At 44.4% G+C, this 20,714-nt stretch overlaps 2 protein-coding genes across 2 annotated transcripts; both read right to left on the bottom strand.

Moving 5' to 3' along the window:
• Positions 1 to 446: 446 nt before the first annotated feature.
• Positions 447 to 6,345, bottom strand: LOC130527888 (E3 ubiquitin-protein ligase TRIM39-like). The gene is made up of 11 exons (XM_057036726.1): positions 6,049 to 6,345; positions 3,685 to 4,192; positions 3,424 to 3,604; positions 2,906 to 3,001; positions 2,723 to 2,812; positions 2,426 to 2,569; positions 2,116 to 2,263; positions 1,990 to 2,034; positions 1,863 to 1,889; positions 1,590 to 1,765; positions 447 to 1,509 (listed from the first exon to the last, which is right to left on the bottom strand). Exons 2-11 carry the CDS (start codon positions 4,188 to 4,190, stop codon positions 1,141 to 1,143), a joined length of 1,782 nt encoding a protein of 593 aa, XP_056892706.1. The 5' UTR covers positions 4,191 to 4,192; positions 6,049 to 6,345; the 3' UTR covers positions 447 to 1,140.
• Positions 6,346 to 6,486: 141 nt separating this feature from the next.
• On the bottom strand, positions 6,487 to 18,748 carry LOC130527869 (zinc finger protein 638-like). Its single transcript, XM_057036664.1, has 23 exons — positions 18,601 to 18,748; positions 14,997 to 16,659; positions 13,912 to 13,973; positions 13,484 to 13,513; positions 13,087 to 13,274; positions 12,591 to 12,781; positions 12,202 to 12,417; positions 11,871 to 11,969; positions 11,751 to 11,788; positions 11,133 to 11,178; positions 10,932 to 11,051; positions 10,454 to 10,585; positions 10,335 to 10,376; positions 9,932 to 10,069; positions 9,688 to 9,846; positions 8,916 to 9,053; positions 8,312 to 8,761; positions 8,052 to 8,216; positions 7,831 to 7,969; positions 7,549 to 7,758; positions 7,286 to 7,405; positions 7,062 to 7,183; positions 6,487 to 6,667 (listed from the first exon to the last, which is right to left on the bottom strand). The coding sequence occupies exons 2-23, from the start codon at positions 16,308 to 16,310 to the stop codon at positions 6,623 to 6,625; spliced, it is 4,164 nt and encodes a 1,387-aa protein (XP_056892644.1). The 5' UTR covers positions 16,311 to 16,659; positions 18,601 to 18,748; the 3' UTR covers positions 6,487 to 6,622.
• Between the last annotated feature and the right edge of the window lie 1,966 nt (positions 18,749 to 20,714).

Genomic DNA, 20,714 nt, shown 5'->3' with positions numbered 1-20,714 from the left:
CGTACGAGGCTCAAGCTCGGCGTAAATAAAGTTTAACTGAATCATGGACGCCTCCGATTATAGCACAACACACAGCCTTCGGGGCGCGGGAGAGCCTGTAATCTCGATGGTAACCACCAGAGGCCGCCAGAGAAACGTATTTTACTGCATCCAAGTAAGCTACTCATTTTATCAATATATTAAAAATGTCATAAAAACTATAATTCGGGAAGATAAAATGGGTAACAAAAATGAAAGCACAGGGAAAAGTAAATGAATAAATTCGTTTTTTACAGCTTCATGATTTGATGAAAAAGTTGATGATGATGACAAAGTTGACATGTTGCAGAATGTATTTTGTAATAACAGGCAACTGAAAGCTTCAATGAAAATTAATTCTGAAATTGTAATAAGAGAAAATATGATCACTGGGTGAGAGGAATCATTTCAAACAAAAAGACTAAAGCTCCTCATACACAGGATTGGTTTGGATTTAATTTTCCCTAACATGGCCATATGGCGCATAAATGATCCTTAATTTTAAAACAAACACAAAAACTTATTTCCAGCTGCAGCTTCACACAGCATCATGCATAGGCTCTTGCTGGCCACCTACCAATGGAGACTTCTATTAACATTCTTTCCTTTTTCAAGCTAAACATAAGACTCCTGCAATCGTAATCATGTAGAAATAATGCACTTGTTTAAGTTCATACAGCATCGACGGTTCAAAACATGGCTTGGCAGCATTTTAGTAGATGCTAATACTGATCCTGAAATAATGAAAATGATTTTTTGCTTCTATTCAATAACAGCAGCTTCCTGCTGTCACTATAACAAAACGAGCTGTTGACATTATGTTATGACTCATTCATTTGAACCAGAAGGTCAAAGGTTATGGTCCGGTTTGAAAATACGGGCCGTTATCTCACATATCACTTCAATATGTTTAAAAATGCTGTTAAAATTGGTTCATTTCATGTTTCTGTCTTGTTTGATGTACATATTTGTCCGGTTCAGTCTTTGAACCTCCCCCCGTCCTCAGAGGAGAAATTGCTAAACAGCTAAAAACTTGTTCCAAATATTAGAAAAAAGATCCAGCCGGTGTAAAACCGGTTCAGAGGAACTATCAGTCAGGCAACGTGCGGCGTGTGACTCACGTCATTCTGTGTTTGCAACAGGACGGATGATCAGCGGCGCCTCGTTCCTTCCCGATTTATTGGTGCAGGGGCTGAAGAATGGATAGATGGTGTCAGGAAAAGTATCTGTGAAGGTGTAGATGAGAAGTCTGGCCTCCACGTTGTAGAAGGACACCACCCCCTTCTCAAAGTCCACGTAGATCCCAACTCGGGACGGTCTGATGCTGACCGTCAGGCTGGTCGACGGCTCGGTTCGGAAGGCGTATTCAGTCTGATCGCGCAGACTGAGGAACCAGTAGCCGTGGGCGGGGCTTACGGTGATCTTGCCCTTCCTGTTGACGGATCTGCTCGCCACTCCCAGGTCCCAATCGGACTTCCCCCCAACGTCCACCTGGAAGCAGCACCTGTGAGTGGAATAGTTCTGCTCCCCATCTATTTGACTCCACCCCCGAGCACTGACCTCCCACCTACCTCCCAGTAATGGCGCCCCGAGCTGAAGCCCTGGTGGGCCAGCACACACACCACCCGATCAAAACGTTCTGGGTTGTCGGGGATCTGCTGGTGCCGCTCGCCACAGAACACCTGCTTACCGTCCGGTGAGATGAGGAGGCGAGGATGGGCCGTGTAGGGGTCCAAAGTGATATCGGCTGACAGGCAGAGAGAGTTTGAAAGCCATGAAATTCCCAAAGGTTCCGGGACTTTTTCTTACAGCCGGATAGACACCAGGGAGGCTGAGAACCATACCTGCATATTCCTGAACCCTCCTGGTTTCTGCAAACACCAAAGATCACAGTTACCTATGGTTACGTATCGCCCACGGACGCAAGAGTTGGATCATTTCACCTCCAGCCACGACTCATCACGCGCTTACTTGGGTTCGTCCTGGGCGCAGATTTGTCCGACAGGATCCGCTGACCTGTTCACGAGAGAGGAGAAATCGGCTGAACCGAGGACGCCGGTGCGACTGACGTTTGCTTCAAAATGTGACAGGACGTACAGCTTTCCGGCAGTTTCTGCATCTCTTCCTGCATCTGCTCCATAACCTGACCGACGGTCCTGAGAGCGGCCCCTGAGGTCAGTTCGGACTCCACGCACGCTCCAGTCCAGTCCTTTGTCGGCGGGTGTGTGGACAGGCCAGGAAATGTCTGCAAGACGTAAAGTACGTAGACTTACAGTCTGGGAAAAGAGCCTCAATGATATGGAGGCTGTTGTAGGTTGATAAATGAGACGTTTTCATTTTATACGAGATGAAAGAGGGAACGCGGTCGTCCCCCGGACAGATCAACGTCATGACAGCGTTTCGACACCTTGAGAAAGTGCACGTAGTCCTCAGACCGAGTCAGCAGGCTCAGGGCCGCGCTCCTGTTCTTCAGCTCACTTATCTCCTCCTCCAGCTCCTTCAGGAGGCTCTGAGCTCTGTGCTCAGCCGCACGCCGACTCAGCTCGATCACCTGTGGAGACAGCGAGGCCGCGCGTTCTTCAGGGTCTGGTAGATTCGAACCTGGCTGCGTCTATTTTGGTCAATTTGATAATAATGCCCTCGACAACAAAGCATATGAAGAGTAATTGAGTGCTTTTCCGCTGTGTTGAGATGATTCGCGTACCTCCAGGACGTCTGCCTGACAGCGCTCCACGCTTGAGATGAACTTGGAGAAGACGCCCACGGCTCCATCTGTCTGGCTTTCAGCCACAGCCTAAAGGAGACACCAACCGCCCGCAAAAAAATGGTTCCCTTATTCCCAGAGTACGTTATTATTATGTGTATGTTGATGTACAACAAGGTTCACCTGTATCTCCTCTAAGGATTCTTGTATTTCCTCCACCTTCTTCTCCCTCTCGCTGAGGAGATCCCTCAGCTCCGTCTCAGAAATACCCAACTGGGACTTGAGGAGAGAGACAAAGACGCTTATTCTAACAATGGAAATGGACACGCAGCTGTCAGGCAACATCTGGAATGACGCGTCTGATGTGCAGCTTCCTTATGTGGCAAATAACCATTTTTAACCAAATTTAAGACAACATGATTGCATTTATAAGCTCTGCATGTATTTTATATCATTGTATTAAAATGTCCAAGAGACACCAGAGACTAGTGCTCATCAACCCAGTCCTGTCAGGCCCGTATTCCGTACACCTGCTGTCCTCTGGGACCCCATTTCCCAGAGTTGTCTTCCTGGTGGGACAGATTGACCACTTCCTGCAGACGAATGGTGCCACTCACTCATTTAAAACACTTTCCTATATTTAACCCCAACAAGATGGTTGTCTTCTGGCGACCTTGAGGTCCAAAGCGAGAGGGACGCACCTTTCTGATCTGCCACTCCCTCTTGGCGGGGGTGATGTTGTGTCCCCGGTGATCTGCTTTGTCCACACATGTGCTGCAGATGCAGATGTTGTCAGTGCGACAGAAGAACTCCAGGCCTCTCAGGTGGACGGGACACAAAGGCAGAGGAGGGGACGAGCTGCTCGGACCGCTCAGAGTGTACCTGACAAAAGTGAACATTCGTGATAAACACTCCCCCCCGTGAACGTGAACCGGGCCTGGAAGGAAGACAGTAATGTGTACCGGCGTGGAGGTGGTGTGTGGTAGGGTGGTGGGTCAGCAACTGGACTCTCTGGATGCTGGACACTTCCTGGAGCGTGAGGCCCTGCTGGCGGAGGCATTCTTTGAAAACGCGTCATCATCTCGGCGATGACGCTCTCGGGCATCTCCCCTGGCCTCTGCGTCAGAGTCAGGTGAGACTGGGAGACAGGATCCTTCCCCGACCCTCTTCCGAGCCCTCCACCGTCCCCTCCTTCCTCCGGACTCCCGGCGGACGCGATGTGCTTGAACTGCTCGGTGATTTCCTTCAAGGTGCGGTTGATGTGAAGCTCTGGACGTTTGCGGAAGGACTCCTTGCAAATGGGACAGAAATAAACACGGTTGCCCCCTCGTCCTCCGTCCCAGTAGGACGAGATGCACCTCTGACAGAAGCTGTGTCCACATGGAGTCGAGACGGGGTTCTCGAAGACCTCGAGACAGATGGAACACGTGAACTGATCCTCACACAGAAATGCTCCAGCCAGCGCCATTACTGAAAACACAAAGAGGGCGATGAGCCACACACACACACCTTTATGAAGCCTCACGTCTCCCTCACTGGGAAGAGCAGGCGTGGAGCGCTGTGGGAGTGGAAAGGAGGGGATCTCTAGATCTAGATCTGACCTCAACCTCAACAGGTGCTGCAACCAGGCTCAAAATGGCAGCTGAGCCAACAGCCAAGAGCTCAAAACCCGTCTCACTTTGTAAGGATGTTTAAATAGAGCCCATCGTGGACGTTAAGGTGTGTTTAGGATCATCACCCATCTGTGGAAGTCATCAGGTGGCCTCTGCTTCCAGAATCTGCTTCCTGATCTTGTGGATCCACCCAGTTTAAGACTCTGGTGGTGGTGGTGCTCTTTTCTTTGTTCTCCAACCTCGTTTGGGTTGATTTAATAGAGCTTTGAGATTTACTCCGAGTAGAAATCTCTGGGGGTTCCTCTCTTCTGCAGGGCGCTGCGAAAATGTGAGTGCGTGCCCGTGATGGTGTTGACATGAGAACCGGGAATGACAAACAGTCTTTTCACAAGATCAGGAAATTCTGGCCTGGTGGGAACATTTAGATTCCATCTGTCTAACACGTCAGCAAGTTCACTTCAAAGAGTAAAAATGAAGAAATCCATTAGTGAATAAAAACAACCCGCAGGGCAATTCCCCCTCTACTGTTCATCCTCTCCATTAGCATTATTGTTGCTACTTTGACAACCCAGAAGATCATTTTAACACCAGCAGGCTGTATTCTCCTATTCTCACATGTTCGCGGTAAGTGGTGGATTTCTGTCCAGACTATTTCAATTTTTCTGTCACAAGTAAAAGGAGAGTGTATTTAAGCCAACTGAACAACAGTCATTTAAACGAACTGTTTAATAAAAATAACTGAATAGATCAAATTACTGAACCTGCATAGATTTTCAAACTCATTAATAACAACGTCCCCCAGACTAACTCACAAAGCTCAATATTGTATGTGGCCCACATATTAAATTAAAAGAAATATATACAAATCTTTGAATATTAACTTGCCATTTAATAAGATTTAACATTTTATTTGAAGTAATTACTAGAACGATCACAATTTCCATTAATCCTCTCAAACGTGGGATAAAATCTGTCTGTTTCGCCCCTTGAAACTATTCCAGCAATGTGACTTAATTTTGATAAATTCATTATCGCCTTAATCTGGTGATTGTCAGTGAGGATAAAAAGGAATAAAAGAAAAAAAACATGGAAAAAGTCTGTGGGCTGTGAATCATGCAGGTACAGGAAGTGTGCAGGACGTTTACGGGCAGCGGTGCGTCCCGCACCTGCGTGAATGCAGAGGTTAAGATGTCCTCTACGCTTCCTCCCCAGGGCTCAACATGCCTCCAATCCTGCCTCGGCTCAGATTCAACGATTAGAGACGTTCACGTTTAGAATCAGCCACTACCGCCCTGACTTGTTCTGGTCTGCTGATATTTGAAGGAACAGAAGCCAGAGTGAGAGGAGGTCGTTTCTAAGCAGAACCAAACACATCTGTGCTTGAAATGACCCAGAAGTTGCTTAGCCACAACTAATTGTTATATTTTAAAACATCCCTCTGCAGATAAACCTGCATTTCATATTATGGGGACAAAACTCAGACCGACCTGGACTTGTAACGAGTCAGGTAAGCTCTGATAAACCTGTCACAAGTGTCTCCATGTGGATTCACTCCACAGCTGTCATTTTAATGGTAACACTAACTCTTGATGGCGCCACGGAGACCAACAATGGTGCAGGTGATCTACAATCTAAATATTGAAAAAGGGAGGCGCGGCGACTCCTCCATGAGCCGACCCCCCCCCCCCGTTTTTAGAGGAATTAACATCTTACCTTGTCATAAGGGCAGCAATAATTCCCACAAGTGTGTGGAAGCAACTGTCGAGCTGTGAGCTTCCTGCTGCCACTCTTCAACGCTCACATTCCTGTTCAATCTCAGCTTCCTGTCTCGTCATTGTGTTGACGTCTTAAACCCCCACCTGCAAGGATTATCCAATCCAACCTGCTCGACAGGTGTAGCCGCACAGCAACACGGCTTCTTTTAAACAATCACGAAAGTCGCAAAAGACACTCCAGGAGAAATGTACATAAAAGGTTTAGTCTAATTTTGGAATCCCAGCTGCTTTGGGCTTTTTACAGGTTTCTGTAGAGCTGGAATTAAAAATAAAACCACAGTTCAAACACAAAAACCTGCCAACAAAGGCTGGAGAGTCCTCAGATGCAGCGGGAGGCAGTTCTCAAAACACATCAAAAGCTGATTAGCCCGACTGATATGTCTTCCACATGATGTCATCTTTATTTTGATCTTATTGTACAAGAAAAATCAACACAAGATAAAATGGAAACAGAACAACCGATCGTTGGTGGGAAAACAAGTAAATCACAAAAAAGGTGGAGACAGTCGTGTTCAGTTGATGGAAGCAGCCCCCGTCTTCTTAGTCTGCAGGTAACTCTGGGAGGGAAAACAGCAGGGAGACACATCATGAGGACACATCATTGACATTCATCCCGAGGACAACATTGGGGACGCTTTAGGGCTCCTGATCGCACCGAGAGACACATCAGGGAGCCGAGCTGAGACCACGTGACTTTCTGGTCTCACCTGAATTACAGGAGCCCATATGAAATTCTACTGGACATTTACAATTTCAAGAACAAGAAGGTGTAATTGCCACCCTTTAAAGATGTGTCCAAAAACACATCATCAATTCTGTGTGCAAACTTTCAGGAAAATATTCAAATATGAGTGTTCTAATCTATTTAAACATGAATGTGCTTTAAACACGATACTGACATCACTGCGTCGTTATGGGCCCAATATTTGGCAACATTCCGAATGTGCTCACCTTTACGTTATCATAATGTTTTTGGGTCTTGCAGTGCGCCATTTCAGCCTCTTTGGCTCCACTGAAGAACCTGTTGCACGCCTTACAAAAGAATCCCGTCTTAGGGGCCAAGAACTCCATACCTGTAGAAAGGGAAATAAACATCCAGTGCTCAAGCTTCAAAGTCCAAACCTGGCTGACAGCGCCAACTACAGGTCAGAACATATAAATGAAAGTAATCTTACCAACAGGGTTGTGAGGGTTGAAGGGAGGGAGAGAGTAGTCGTCGATTGTAGGAGATGCTGCATTTGTTTTCTCCTTCACACTCTGGTCATCACTCTTTGATTTGTCCATCTCTTTCTCTCCTGTGGGAAACAAGAGCTCTTCAATTCTACTGCATCGATTCAACCCTGGATTAATGGGTGGGTGACCGAGGAGAAGGCCAGCTCTCTGAATTATGGTGGTGTTCTCACCACATCGTGTAGAGAAAACCAAGCCCCGGTTGTACCTGACTGCTCAGGAGGTGTGACGTCTCCATTGGTGTCCTTCACCTGCGCCGGTTTGTCCTGCTCCTCCGTGCTGTGCGGACCGTTTGCTCCCTCGTTTGGTTCGGCTTCTGTTCCAGGGGCTGAGCTGCTGGAGGTGCGTTCACTCTCTTCAGGAAGCGCTGCGACAGCCGGTTGAGCCCCAGCAGAGAATTCAGCTGTCGGTTCATTTTCTAAACAGATGTCAGGGACCAAATTACTTTATTTTCCCCTCGCCGAAGCCCATCGACAGTAAGCAGCTGTACCTGTCACAGGTGGAAGACCCGGTGGCTCAGCGGTCTCCTCAGAGTCACGTGGCGACACCTGTACAGGTGGTGCTTGTTCACACACCGACTCATGGTCGTCAGACTCCACAGGTACAGCGTCCACCGTTATTGATTCCACCTAAAAATCACACATCACGATATTCAGGACAGGGAGGCGTGGTTTAATCACTCGCGTCTGTTTCGTCTATAAAATGTGGTACCGTCTGTCCATCCTTTTGTGCTAGTGTGGGGGGGTCTTCTGGGGAAGTTTCCATTGCAACAGTGGGGGATGGAGGCAGAGGGAGGTCAGCTACGTCTCCCACTTCATCAACAGTAACAAAGTCGCTCATGTTAAACGGGAATGGATCCGACTCCTCGGTATCCGTCTTATTGGAGGAGAGGACATAAACGGGATTTTAGTGCAGTTCTACACAAGAGTTGTAGACACAAATGACAAATAAAAGGCTGTTTCGTGTCTCACCCTCCTGGCGTCAGTGCTGGGGCTGTTCTGCTTTCCACCTCTCCAGGTTTTCTGCGAGCGATAAGATGATCTGACGGCATTTGTGCTCTTTCTGTCCGTCTTGGCTCGCTCCCTCCTCTCACCTTCCCTCTTCTTCTCTTCCTTCCTGTCTCGCTCTCGGCGAACTCTCTCCACGCGGTCCCGTTCTCTCGGGACCTTCTCCTTCTCCAAAGCCCTCCTGTCTCGCTCCTTGTGCTCTCTTGCATCACTCTCTTTCCTTGCCTCCTTTGCTTTCTGCTCCCTCTCCTGTGGCTTCACTCCCTCCACTTCCTCTTTGGCCTCTGCTGTGACCTTGACCTGTTTGCTTTCCTGTGGAGCTGCCTCGTGTTCTCCGTCATTAGATGCTGCTGCGCTGTTGGACTGGCTGGCAGCTCTGACTTGGCACTCATCAGAGAGCAGGTTCTCCACATTCTAAATATAAAATACAATGATATTGTTGAGCACAACCTCACAGGAGTGAATTTACATTTACTCTACTTTTATGCTTAATAACGAAAATAAAATAAAAATCGGTCCATCCTGTCCTTTTGCCCATCCGTGGCCGGATGTATTCCTGAAACTTTACCTCAGGAATCTCTAGCTCTGCCGAAGGTGCCTTTGCATGAGTCGGTGGAATCTTTACATTGTCCCCAGGAGGATTTTCTCCTTTGGAGCCATCGCTTTTATTTTCTCCTGTCTCCATGTCACAGTCCCGACTTTTATCCTGAAAACAAAGGGAGCTCATTGCTCTCATCCATTGTCTTTTCTTTATTTACACTATTTTTACACTGTAGAATCACACTGAATACATCAAAACAATAAAGCAAGATATATAGAATTATGTATCAAACAAATGTGTAAAATAGTTTTATTTTTTCAGGTTCCTCAAAGTAGCCCCCCTTTGCTTTGATGACAGCTTTGCAAACCCTTCTCTCACACTTCACAGGCATCCCTTCTCAGATGCATTTGCAGAAGTCAGGTTGCAACACAGTTGACAGTCCTATTTGATAACTGTTCAAATCCATGATGAATCAGGTCTTTGTGGTCAAATAGCTGCTAAGACTCCACTACTGGAGAAAAGCAACGAGCTAAAGAGATGTGTTCTAGCCAAGAAACTCAAGCAATGGACATTAGACCAGTGGACATCGGCACTTTGGTCTGGTGAGTCCAAAATTGAGATCTTTGGTTTATTGGGCTGCTTCAGCTGACCTAAATCCAATCAATACGGACAAGCATGAGATGGCCCTCAATGGGACAAGGCAAAGGCCCATTTTGAAGAATCAAAGAGTTTCTTCACTCTTTTTCCCCATATGTGCATTTTCATACTTCAGTTACAATCTACAATGTGGGTCACTGACCTCCGACTGGGGTGCAGAGATTATTTTGCTCTGTGTGCCGATTTTGGGGTCAGGTTTGCGTGAAAAACGCAGTGGGTTGTTCTGGATGATACATGGAAAGCCTTGGAAGCGTTTGTAGACGGACAGCGCCATGGCTGCAGTCGCCATTTCACAGACGACCTAAACATGTAGAAAAGACACTTTACCAAAAGACTAACACAGATAAGAGGACAAACACAGCACAACTGCATAAGGGAATAGTTACCATAGTTTGGAGGACCAGGCTCCTGATTACTGTGCCGAAGCGTCTCACGAGTTTCTGAACCTCAGCGGAGCCATTAGACGTGTGGGGAACATTCTGGATCACCAGCAGGCTGCTCCAGCCAACCTGAGCAGGACTTTCCTGAACAACACAAAGCAATGGATTGGACCTAAACTTCAAACGGCCGTGGCAGTTCATGACCGTTTTTCAACCCTTACAACTGTAAACGACCCTTGAGTTAAGTATTTTTATATCCTCACAACAATTTCTCATTTATAACAGTAAGAATGGGGCTATTTTTGTCATTTCTATCAATGAAAAAATGGTTTTTCACCTCCACATTTGGGCTGGGACAAATGCGTCAAGGTTTTATTCAATTACGTAGGTCGTTAAGATAAATACTCACCGACTGGTCTATGGATCCCATCAACAAGTTGTAAAGAGCCACCTTTGGAAAGAGTTTCACAGTATTATTGTTTCAGATAAGAACCACAATAGCACACAGGGAAGTAAAAGGGGTCATACCGGGGTGGAAAGACTGACAAACTGATTGATGTGTCTCATCTTCAGGTCACAGTCGTTAAACTTCAGGGGCGAAGAAGTGTTGACTTTCACCATTTCTTCAGCAACTTCCTTGTTTGGTACATAGACCAGAACCTAAAGGAAAGGTGCTTCTTTAGACAAATATAAAAAAAAACAAGACCATAGCAGAAGAATGTCCAGAAATCAAGGATGCAATTGATTATTCAACAAACCGTTTCACAAGTACTGTAAATCTAAAGTGCTGGATCTGTTGTGCATCAAAGGCATGAAATACGGTACTCAAAATGAGTCTGTGAGTTTGTGGCTGTTCCAGCTATTGTTTGTGTTCAGCCGGAGCCTGACATGCATCTCTCTCTGCATAGGAACTAAGTGACAGTGACACAGACCCCAGCAGCCAAAACTGCAGTGCAACAATAGTTTATGGACAAACAACACAGCATTTACTGTGTTCATAACAAACCTTTCCGATCTGCTTTGCAAGAATCATGTGAGACGGCGTTCCAAAAGGCTGGACTAACTTCTCGATGTCAGCTTCTGACCAGTCCTCTTGAGGTAGGCCAGTGATCAAGACTAATCCATTCTGTAAAAAGGATTACCGTACATTGATTTAAGAGTTTTATACAAAAAGTGTTGCCATAAAAAGCATGTGGCATGCTTTTACCTTGTCAGACACCCCAAGCTCAGTCTTTCCTTCTGCACTGTTCTGACTGCAGGGAACAAAGTGAAATTGGGTTTAGAAGGCGAGACGGTAACATGGTTTAATAATATGTACCCTTCTAATCTGGAAGAGTATGGATGGAGAGTGTTTTCAGCATGGACTCTGAGATAACAAACCATTGTAGTGCTACTCTACCCAACTGAATCTACCACATACATGAAACTAAGAGGAAGGACCATTAAAAGCTGGTGGAACATGCGCAGGATGTCCAGACGCAGAGTACAGAGTGAAAACAACAGTGCTGATCAGTAGCAGATACCAGCAACAACATTTGAAATCTTTCTCCAGAACGGCGCCGTCCCAGGAATCACTGATACTGTGAATCCCCTCGAAGGCCGTGGCTATAGGAGCCAAGCATGTTTGCTTACTCTCCAAGAGGACAAAATCTTGACAGCTTTGGAAGACTGACAGAGATCTGGGGAAGCTTTCTAAGTACACAAGTAAGGCATTTGACAAAATAGAAAAATCAGGAGCTTGGAGACAACAGTCAAGAGTTCCCCGTTTCCACATGAATAACATAATGGCTTCATCAATAATCATAATCAATTAAGAGTGACAAACCTGTTTAAAGTATCTGAAGATAGTTTCCCCTCAGGTTTCTATAATAAAGGGACACCACGTTTAATTGCACAAATACTTTACATGCTACATTTCTTTTCTTATTTATGATTTTTGCAGCACCTTGGCAACTGAAGCTGTGAGTTTCTGTTGCCTGATGAAGAGTTCTGTTGAGCCAGCCAGACTCCGAGCATCTTCAGCTTTGACCATGCAAACAGATGCCTGTAACAAAACACATCAACAGCATATTGACGCTAGACAGAATGATGATTTGTGTAGCTTTTTCTCCATATCAAGCTCCGCTCTGCTGCCTGCCAGCAGCTGGTTGCTTAGGAAATATCTTACCATATAAAAATACATAAAAGAAAAAATAATAAAATCACAATATGTTCATTATGACACTCTTATGCAAAAATGAGATTGTTGAGCTATAGCAATGGACTTAAATCAGAACCTTTTGCCCTTCATCAGGGTCGCTCTGTTCTCCAGAGCAGGGTATGAGGATCACGTTGTTGATCTTGCCAAAAGACCCAACCAAGTTTGTGACTTCCTCCTCGGACGCATCTTTCGGGATGTCCGTTAGATAAACCAGCCGTCCTGAAATGGCAGAGTGCTGGGACGCAGCGGTCACTCCTTTTTTCTTCTTCTCGGGTGCTGAAGGCTTGGCATTCTTAAAACCAAAAGGACGAGAAAAATAATAAAAGATGTTGATGAAATTCAAGTGTGATTCAATCCTGCAATGTAAATGAATAATCAACTGGGATCATTGGGAGAAAATGGATAGAGACACTGCACAAGTGATGCAGCTTGAGTAGCGTGTCAGGAAACAAAAACAACACCCACCGAGTTAGCAGCCTTGGTGCTCGACAGTTTCGAGGCTTTACTTCTCGGTTTTACTGCACTCTTACTGGACGGTAACGGTTCATGTCGAGAGCTGTGGACGACCTTAGCGAAGGGTGGATGGTGGCTTTCATCACCAGGGGACTTGGTCACATAGTCGTGGGGACGTTTCCCACGATTATGAAGAGGACCCCCTGTAACCATCAGGATAACCCCATTTACTTCACACTATATATTTTATAGGCTTACTCAATTACATATTCCAGTCCAGTGACTCTTATTCAGAAAACGGGTTATATGAATCTCTATTTACCATTTTAAAAAAAGCTGTGATGTGCTGGATACAGGTATCGTTAATTAAGCTTTTTAACAACTAATGAGACAGCTGTACCTAATAATTAACCGAGTGACAGTAAAACAGACCAGGACCAACATCATTAACATAATTTAGAGCTGAAATAACTTAAAATATGAGTATCAAAATGTGAGTTCTACATACCTGCATAATTCCGATACTGGGGATGATATTGGGTAGAGTACGGCCTCCTGTAAGGCCTGTTGGTGTGGGAGCCCTCCCTGTGTGTGCTCTGAGGACTTTTGGGGGGTGAATAAGAACGGGGCCTTGAATGGGCTGGAGAGTGATCTCTGGAATCCCAGAGTGCCCTGGAGCCATATCGTCCACTCCGGCTGCAATGAAAACAAATTCCATTCAGACAAATCCAGTGAAAGAGCTGAAAGTGACTAAGACGCTGCTCAAAAAGTAAAGGAAACACATCGTCGTCCAGCGTGATTGAACAGGCCCCTTAAAATTTGAACAGTTTGAATCCTTAAAGAGTCTGACGTCAGATGGCTGAAACAAATAATCTAAAGTATTATTGGAAGCCATCGAAACTCACCTTGGAAAATCTGATTTCCCGTCTGGGTGCCTTCACAGAGAAACAAGAACAATGGGATATCAATAAACCTATTCCTAAATATGCTATAAAAGGTATACAAAACAGAATTTTACATGAGATTAAAATCAAAATCAAATACAGTTTTTTTCCTCGCCAACATTACAACTTCATGTTGCAATGTCAGTAACGTAAACTGATGTTTTTCACTGCTTCGAGCGCATTTAAATTAATTTTATATGCTGCAAATGCAATCAAACAAGAACAGTCTCTTACCAAAATGAGTAAACAGATAAACATTTACAGGTATTTCTAAGCTAAATACACAGTTCCAACCTAGGACTTTTAATGCTGCCCCTTTGGACCCTAGAGACTACCAATACAGACAAGGAAAAAACATCAGAATATAAAAATGAGTGACTCTTCCTCACTTGTTCCGCAATTCTCTGCAGGCAGCAATGTGGTTGACAGTGTTACTGTGGTCAACCCAGTCCTGAAAGAGACAAAAACAGAAGACATCTGCTGTCATCAACTGGACAGGAAGTATTTTAACATTTTCACAGTTGATCAAGATGCAAAGACCAACCTCAGAAACATATTTTTAAAGGACTGAGACAAAAACATTAAAGCTGTTCTCTAGAGTCACTTTTATTTGATTTGTGTAAGGTAACTTAGAAAGATCCACTTTAATCCCATGACCAAAGTACAACGATTCTTCACATACGTGTGTTCCAAGGCAATGCACCTTTATCTGCTCTTCAGAACCAGGTCAGTTTAAATACGCCAAATATATTTTACAGCATGTTGAAAACGGACTTATAGCATCTTAATGTAGAGTGTAGAATGAATGAAGATGATAGAATGCATTTCCTTCAAATATATTACACACATTCACACTGGAAAAAGAAAAGGACAATCATAGTGCTTTTTGAAAAAAGCCATTCTGAAACTATGTCCAAGTACAACGTCCAAAACTCAAAACAGTGTTTACAGTGGGCTGTAAATGAAGCCCAGAAAACATCATTCCAGACCTGCATGCATACATATTTACATTAGGACTACCTACAGCTCCTTATTTGTGGTCACCAACCTGATTCACTGCGGTCTTTGTGATCATCTTAGATCACCTCAATAACATGTTTGACTAAAAAAAAACCATTATGTCTTCATTACATTGTTGGCTGTTGCTGCTGAATTCTCCTGCCAGATTCTAGCTATTCATCAAAATTGAAGAGGTGCTTTGTTGGAGAAAGTGAATCCCTTGAAGGACTTGTTGGGAGTACCCCCCCCCCCTCCCCTCCCCCAATGACAGGGCAACTACACACACTGCAACTCAACCTAAATCGATCAGGATGATGTTTTTAAATGCTCTTTGGAGAGTTGCATCATCCCATTCTCTGGTGCTAAATGTCTATTATTCAAACACACACACCAGCAGCATTGAGCAGGTGATTATATCATCATTAAATGAAGGCATTCCTGACAGAAATTGGCACGGGGGCCTGTTAGTACTCACCTTTTCCTGATCACACTGTATGTGGCACAAGGAGCAGGTATGTGGATACACCTTTGGCACCACAGATGAGAAATCGCTTATCAATGTGGGAGTCTTGCCGCTGCCATGTTGTTTCGAATCAGAAGAAGGAACAGATCTTCTCAAGGACTCTTCACTTCTCCTCTTCGGTGAGAGCCTTGGTTTCGGTCCCTCGCGCCTGTAGTCTCTGTCTAGATTCCGAGATTTGGCCAAAGGCGGAAATTCTCTTCCGGGTGACCGGCTGCTCTTGCGATGATCACTATTTGTCCTGCGATAGTCCTGGTCTCCATGTTTGCCCGGGTTAGTGTGTTTTAAATTAACCTGTTGCCTTTCAGTCTTATTGACCTTTGGAGGTGTTGAGGAAGACGAGAATAGTTTGACTCTTCTTTCGCTGGAAAGCTGCTCTCTTCTGAAAGTCTCTCTGGACTCGGTTTCTTCCTTTGCACGACTGGCGTGACCGTAGTCGATGACTTTTCCCGCCGTCTGTGTAACAGTTAAGAGGCTTGGCAATTCTGGGGAGCGAGAACGCACCAGTGGCGAGGGGCCGGAAGGAGGCAATTTATGAATGGACCGTGAGAATGAAGATGTTGAAGTTGCAGCAGTGGATTTTTGGTCGCCCGACTTGTTAATCTGGATATTGCGGAGGATGAATGGTAATGTATCCGGGGTAAGCTGCTCATCAGGATAGTGACTTAGTACTTCTAAGTCATCATTTGAAAGTCCAAAGCTAGCTAAAATGCTTCCTGCACTCTCTGCTGTGTACAAACTCTGACCATCTCCACCACCACTGTGGGGGATTAGGTGTTTGGCAGCAGGGCCAGTCCAATTTGGGATGCGAGTTCCTGTATGGCTGCTCTGGGGCTTTTCCACCGGGTTTTGAGGCACATGGCCACTATGAGGTGGAGGAGAAATGAAGAGCTTGGATTGAGGCTGGTAACCTGACCAATCAACTCCTTGCTGATGGCCAGAATGGTTATCAGAGTTAAGCGTGACTGGATTGGATCTGTAGTTTCCATGCTGACTGATCCCACATCCTGGTCTTTGTCCCTGGTGTTGGTTTGGTACGTCCTTGTTGTCAACAGGGCGGTGGTCCATGTCCCTATTGCCATGCAAAGCTAGGGCAGAGTGCAGTTCATTAGGGAGCCGTGCAGGAGGAGGAAACTGGAAGTCCATGCCCTGTGATGTGATCACGCTGGGTGTAGGGTGATTCTGGTGCTGATTTTGGGGCAGCTGTTGAGGCCTCGGAGCATTAGAAAAGGCTGGTGGCCCCTGTGGTTGTGAATGTTGGTGATACATTGCAAGACACCGACGCAGTGGTTTGTGTCCAACGTAAATCGAACTGCTGAAAGAGTCCGTTTGCTGAAACGTAGACGGCCAAGTCGAGGCGGTAAAGCTGCCGTGCAACTGTTGCTGATGCGAACCAGTTGCAAAGAGCTACGTCCGCTACTGTAACGAGACACTGGAGGAAATCTGTGCCCGATGCTTTATCCCAGTCAATCGCGGAGTTGTCAAAACAGTAGCACCAACCACAGATCCAAACATAAAATGGGTCCCATTGGTGCCATCCCTGGCGGAGGAGGTAGCACCCGACTCCAGCCAAAGGGTAGGAGCAAGGAGCAAAGTACTGTCTCTGTGCACAGCAAGGCTGAGAGGTGGAAAGCAGAGACACTATTACAGGAGAACTTCTTTTCCTTTAATTACTCACAACAGGAGCTTTCAGACGATGGCAAAACACTCACTGTTGGATAAGAACTTAAACTTTAAAGGCACATTAAACTTGAGGACACTGAAGGGGGGAAACCCGCTCCTTTAACGTACACAGCCTGAAATAGTGACTATTTATTACTCTTACTGGTTGCCTGTTTACCCAGATTTCCCAGACGGCAGACACAATTAATTGTGAGCACTGTTAATTTGAATAACACTAGGATGCAAAAAAGTACGTAAAATTAACTTTTGAAACAACTGCATAAAGTCCTGTTGTTCCCTCTCCTTAACAACCAGGAAATTCATGAATCAAACCAGTACAGGTTTTAAATGTACAGCACGATTCAAAAAACATATATAATACTGAATAAGATTGGAAAGTCTTGAAAACTCCTCTGAACAGGTTTGGCTAAACATTGGACACAGAAGAAACTATCATAAAACCGCAGTCTTTGCGTCCTTGTTAAAATCTAGAAACGCTTTAACATCTCAAACCATGGCTGTTTAAACTCTATAGACAAGGTTTGGACACACAGACACAAAAACCACAGAAACGCTCCCTCTTATTTTACTTGTTTTTTTGTCCAGGACCCTCTACCCAGCAGCAATGATTGCACAATGGCTATATTGATAACCTGCAACAGTTGGTGGAACAACTCAACACAAAATGGCAGACAGCGCTGATGGGGTAAAAGGAGACCACATTAAAAATGACTTCATACTTCAAACAAAGCTAAGCTTGATGGGTCGTATCATATATCGATCTATATGTGAAATAATGCAGCTATGCTTGGCATTAACACCGCAGCTACACACACACACCACTAAAGAGAGCAGGTGCAGGTCACAGTTTAACACATACAATGCTGATCAAACAATCGGTCAGGGTAAACGTAGCCGAGACACCTTCCCCAGCAACATCAGGCAACCGAGCAGTTGCATTGTCCTTTCTATAGATCAATGTCTCTGACTCAAGATTTCTGATGATGCAAAAGTATCAGACTAAAAGATTCAACACTAACCACCAGTAGTGTACGATATAATCGACTGTCTGCGCTAACCAGTTTCATTTAATTGGTCAAAACAACACCTGGAATTCTATTGGTGGGAATTGTGATAGTTTAGTAGAGCTAAAAAATTTGAGCAGTATAATAATTGCTTCAAACCAGTCCAACAGAATGACCTGAATATTTGAGAACCTAAAGAACCAAAAGCAAACCTAATATTTGTCTGTTAATGCTTTGACCTTAAGAGGCCAAGGCAAAAACTTCAAATGTCTTGTACGTGAATAAATATGGAAAATTGTCTCTTGATTATCTTGGTTTTAAAAGCTATCAAAGTAAGGCAGGTAGTGCAAGTGGGGTGTTGCAGAAATTTGAAGACTTAAAAAGAAACTGTAACTTAAGCACTCTGAAAATGATACAAAAGAAAAGCAATTAGGGTACAAAAATACACTTAGTTTATATTACAGCACGATTCCTCACTGATGTGCTAAGTTTTGGCAGGAACCTAGTAAGTGAAATATTTCCATTCCTTTACATGTTAGTAAGTAATAAATACTAATAGTAAATAACTAGTTGAAGTTTATATTTACACTACCGACGACTGAAAACTGCAGCTTTTTTCCCCAAACTAAGATGCCTTATTGGCAGGTAGAACCTGTATGAATAATTAAAAAGAGGCTTAAAAATATCAATCTACGCAAATAAAAACCCCTAAAATGCTGTGTGGAAAAACAAATATTTAAATTTCAGGACGCTTTTCAGGCAAGCTAGTGTTAGCTTAGCTAGGTTTTGCTAACATTAGGTTAGCTACACGGAATGAAAGATTTTGCATCATAATCGACTATATCTAATTCGGTAACATGATAGGTAATTACCTGTCACCTTGGGGCGACGTAAAGTGAGACTTTCTGCTAATTACCACTTCTTCAGTCTGGATGTTTCTTTAATCAAACGTTGAAGACACTCGCCACCTATTAGAATCTTCTTCTACGTATTTAGAGGCGAATTACTTTCAGGCGCGTGTAATACCGCCACCTAGTGGTGATCTGATTACACTGACCGATACAGTTTCTGCGCCAAATTGTTTATAAGGGAGAAACTTTATCGACACGTTTGTGGGTTTTGTTGGATGGAGATTGTTCGTGTTCTTTGCTTATCACAGGAAATGATTTTTCCGTTTTCATTTCCACCATTGACCATTTTCCTTTCGGGTTATTCCAATTTCTTCCCGAAGGATGTTTGAATTAGTTTGCGTGAATTAAGTTTTATTTCTATTGTTGGTGAAATGTAGGATCTGTTCCCAGGAGCTGTCTTACATTAACCGGAGCGCTTCCACAATACTGAGACATTATGGTGCCCGGTTAACACTCCCGTGATCAACTCAGGTGCTTCCAGAAAGCAGGTGGTTGAATATAGCATATTACTGGCCAGTGATGCAGTGAAAAGCCTAAAATCGGAATGTGAGGCAGAAATGAGAAACATTGTACCGAAACAAACGGAAGATGCACGAGATGGACCTTAAACTCAACCATCTGCTCCCAGATCAGGAATGTTATATGATTGTTAACTGTATTTATTTGTATTTTGAAATTCTTGCAAATCATTCCACGTGATTACAATGAATTAGTCACGCAGATGCATCTTATTTTTTCTTCAACCTGTGGCAGCTGCTGGACAAGGACGCCAAGAGCCAATTAAAATGTCATCACCGATTCCATTATTGAGGTACAAAGATACCTCTCTGAGGCGAACACACCAAGATCACAGGCTCCACTACAATCTTGGACTAAAGACTAAATTACCCTACCTTATACAAACTTGCAATGACATTGAGTGTTCTCAAAAGCGGGAGTAATGGTTTCCAAACAGTGCAGTCGCCTCGGCCCAAAGATGTTAAAGCAGCTGATGTTTCTAAATAAAACCATGTGAATGAATCCGGTTCAGTCGGTTTCCAGTTTTTGTTGAAGTTGCCTGCAATTACTCTTTAAATCCAACAGATGTCGCCATTAAGTGATACAGTAACACTCTCGACACAGTCACTTGAATTCAAACCAATGTCCTCTTGTCTCCTTTTTCGTTAGGTCTAGGCCTAACTCTATTTGGCCCTAATCCTACCTTTTCTGGGACCCTAACCGTGTCCGTTAACATCAGGGTAATCAGATATGGGGATGTCCGCTGGGTGGAAGGACCGCACTTCATCTGTCTTGAACCCTGAGCCCCTCAGGGTCAGACTGCAGCCTTGCCGCTCATCCACACCCGCCGGATCAGTAGGCTAGTGCAAAAGAAAAAACTGCCATATCCCCCATACTGTAGATTGAGATTTTGTGGCCGACGTCCTGGGAGTGTTACCTGCGTGCCTAGGAGGCACACAGAATCAAAAAAATAAAATTCAAATACATTATACCGTCTTTTCCGCAAAGAGGGCATGGGTTACATGGGAGAGAATTTGCATTTTTCTGGCTCTGTGTTTTCTGGCAAAGAATAAAATAGAGATATATAATATGAGTAATAAAAGTGAATGCTGTGACTCTCATAAATGGTGATACAATTGCTTTGGACAGTTTCCATTGCTGCTTGTTTGTTTGTGTTTCCTTGACATGCTTTGGGAAAGGTGTACAAGATGGTGGTTAGCCCAGCATAGGTGTATGGTGTACCCGCACGACAGATAAGTATTACTATATTTCAAACTTGTAAATTAACAGCAAGCTGTGTGCACAGAAACCTCGTATATGCAAAACTGAAGATAACCTTCCCTAAATCCACCGCTAGATGACGCTGTACGTCTTTCTATCCTGTAACGTAATATTTTCTCTGGGGAAAAATATTGTGTGATATTCGCTCTATTTATATTATATGTGTTATGTATGTACCTGACAACTGCATTCGCACAATCCCGCCAAAGCAATGTAAAGTCGTTTATTGGTAAATATAAATTGTTGCTTTTATTTTGTAAGGCCACACCGGATGTGCTTTGCATGAGCGCCTGCTC

This window comes from Takifugu flavidus, chromosome 6, assembly GCF_003711565.1.
Source record: "Takifugu flavidus isolate HTHZ2018 chromosome 6, ASM371156v2, whole genome shotgun sequence".
NCBI lineage: Eukaryota > Metazoa > Chordata > Actinopteri > Tetraodontiformes > Tetraodontidae > Takifugu > Takifugu flavidus.
The sequence above is the reverse complement of the archived record's forward strand: the minus strand, read 5'-3'. Positions and strand labels throughout refer to the sequence as shown.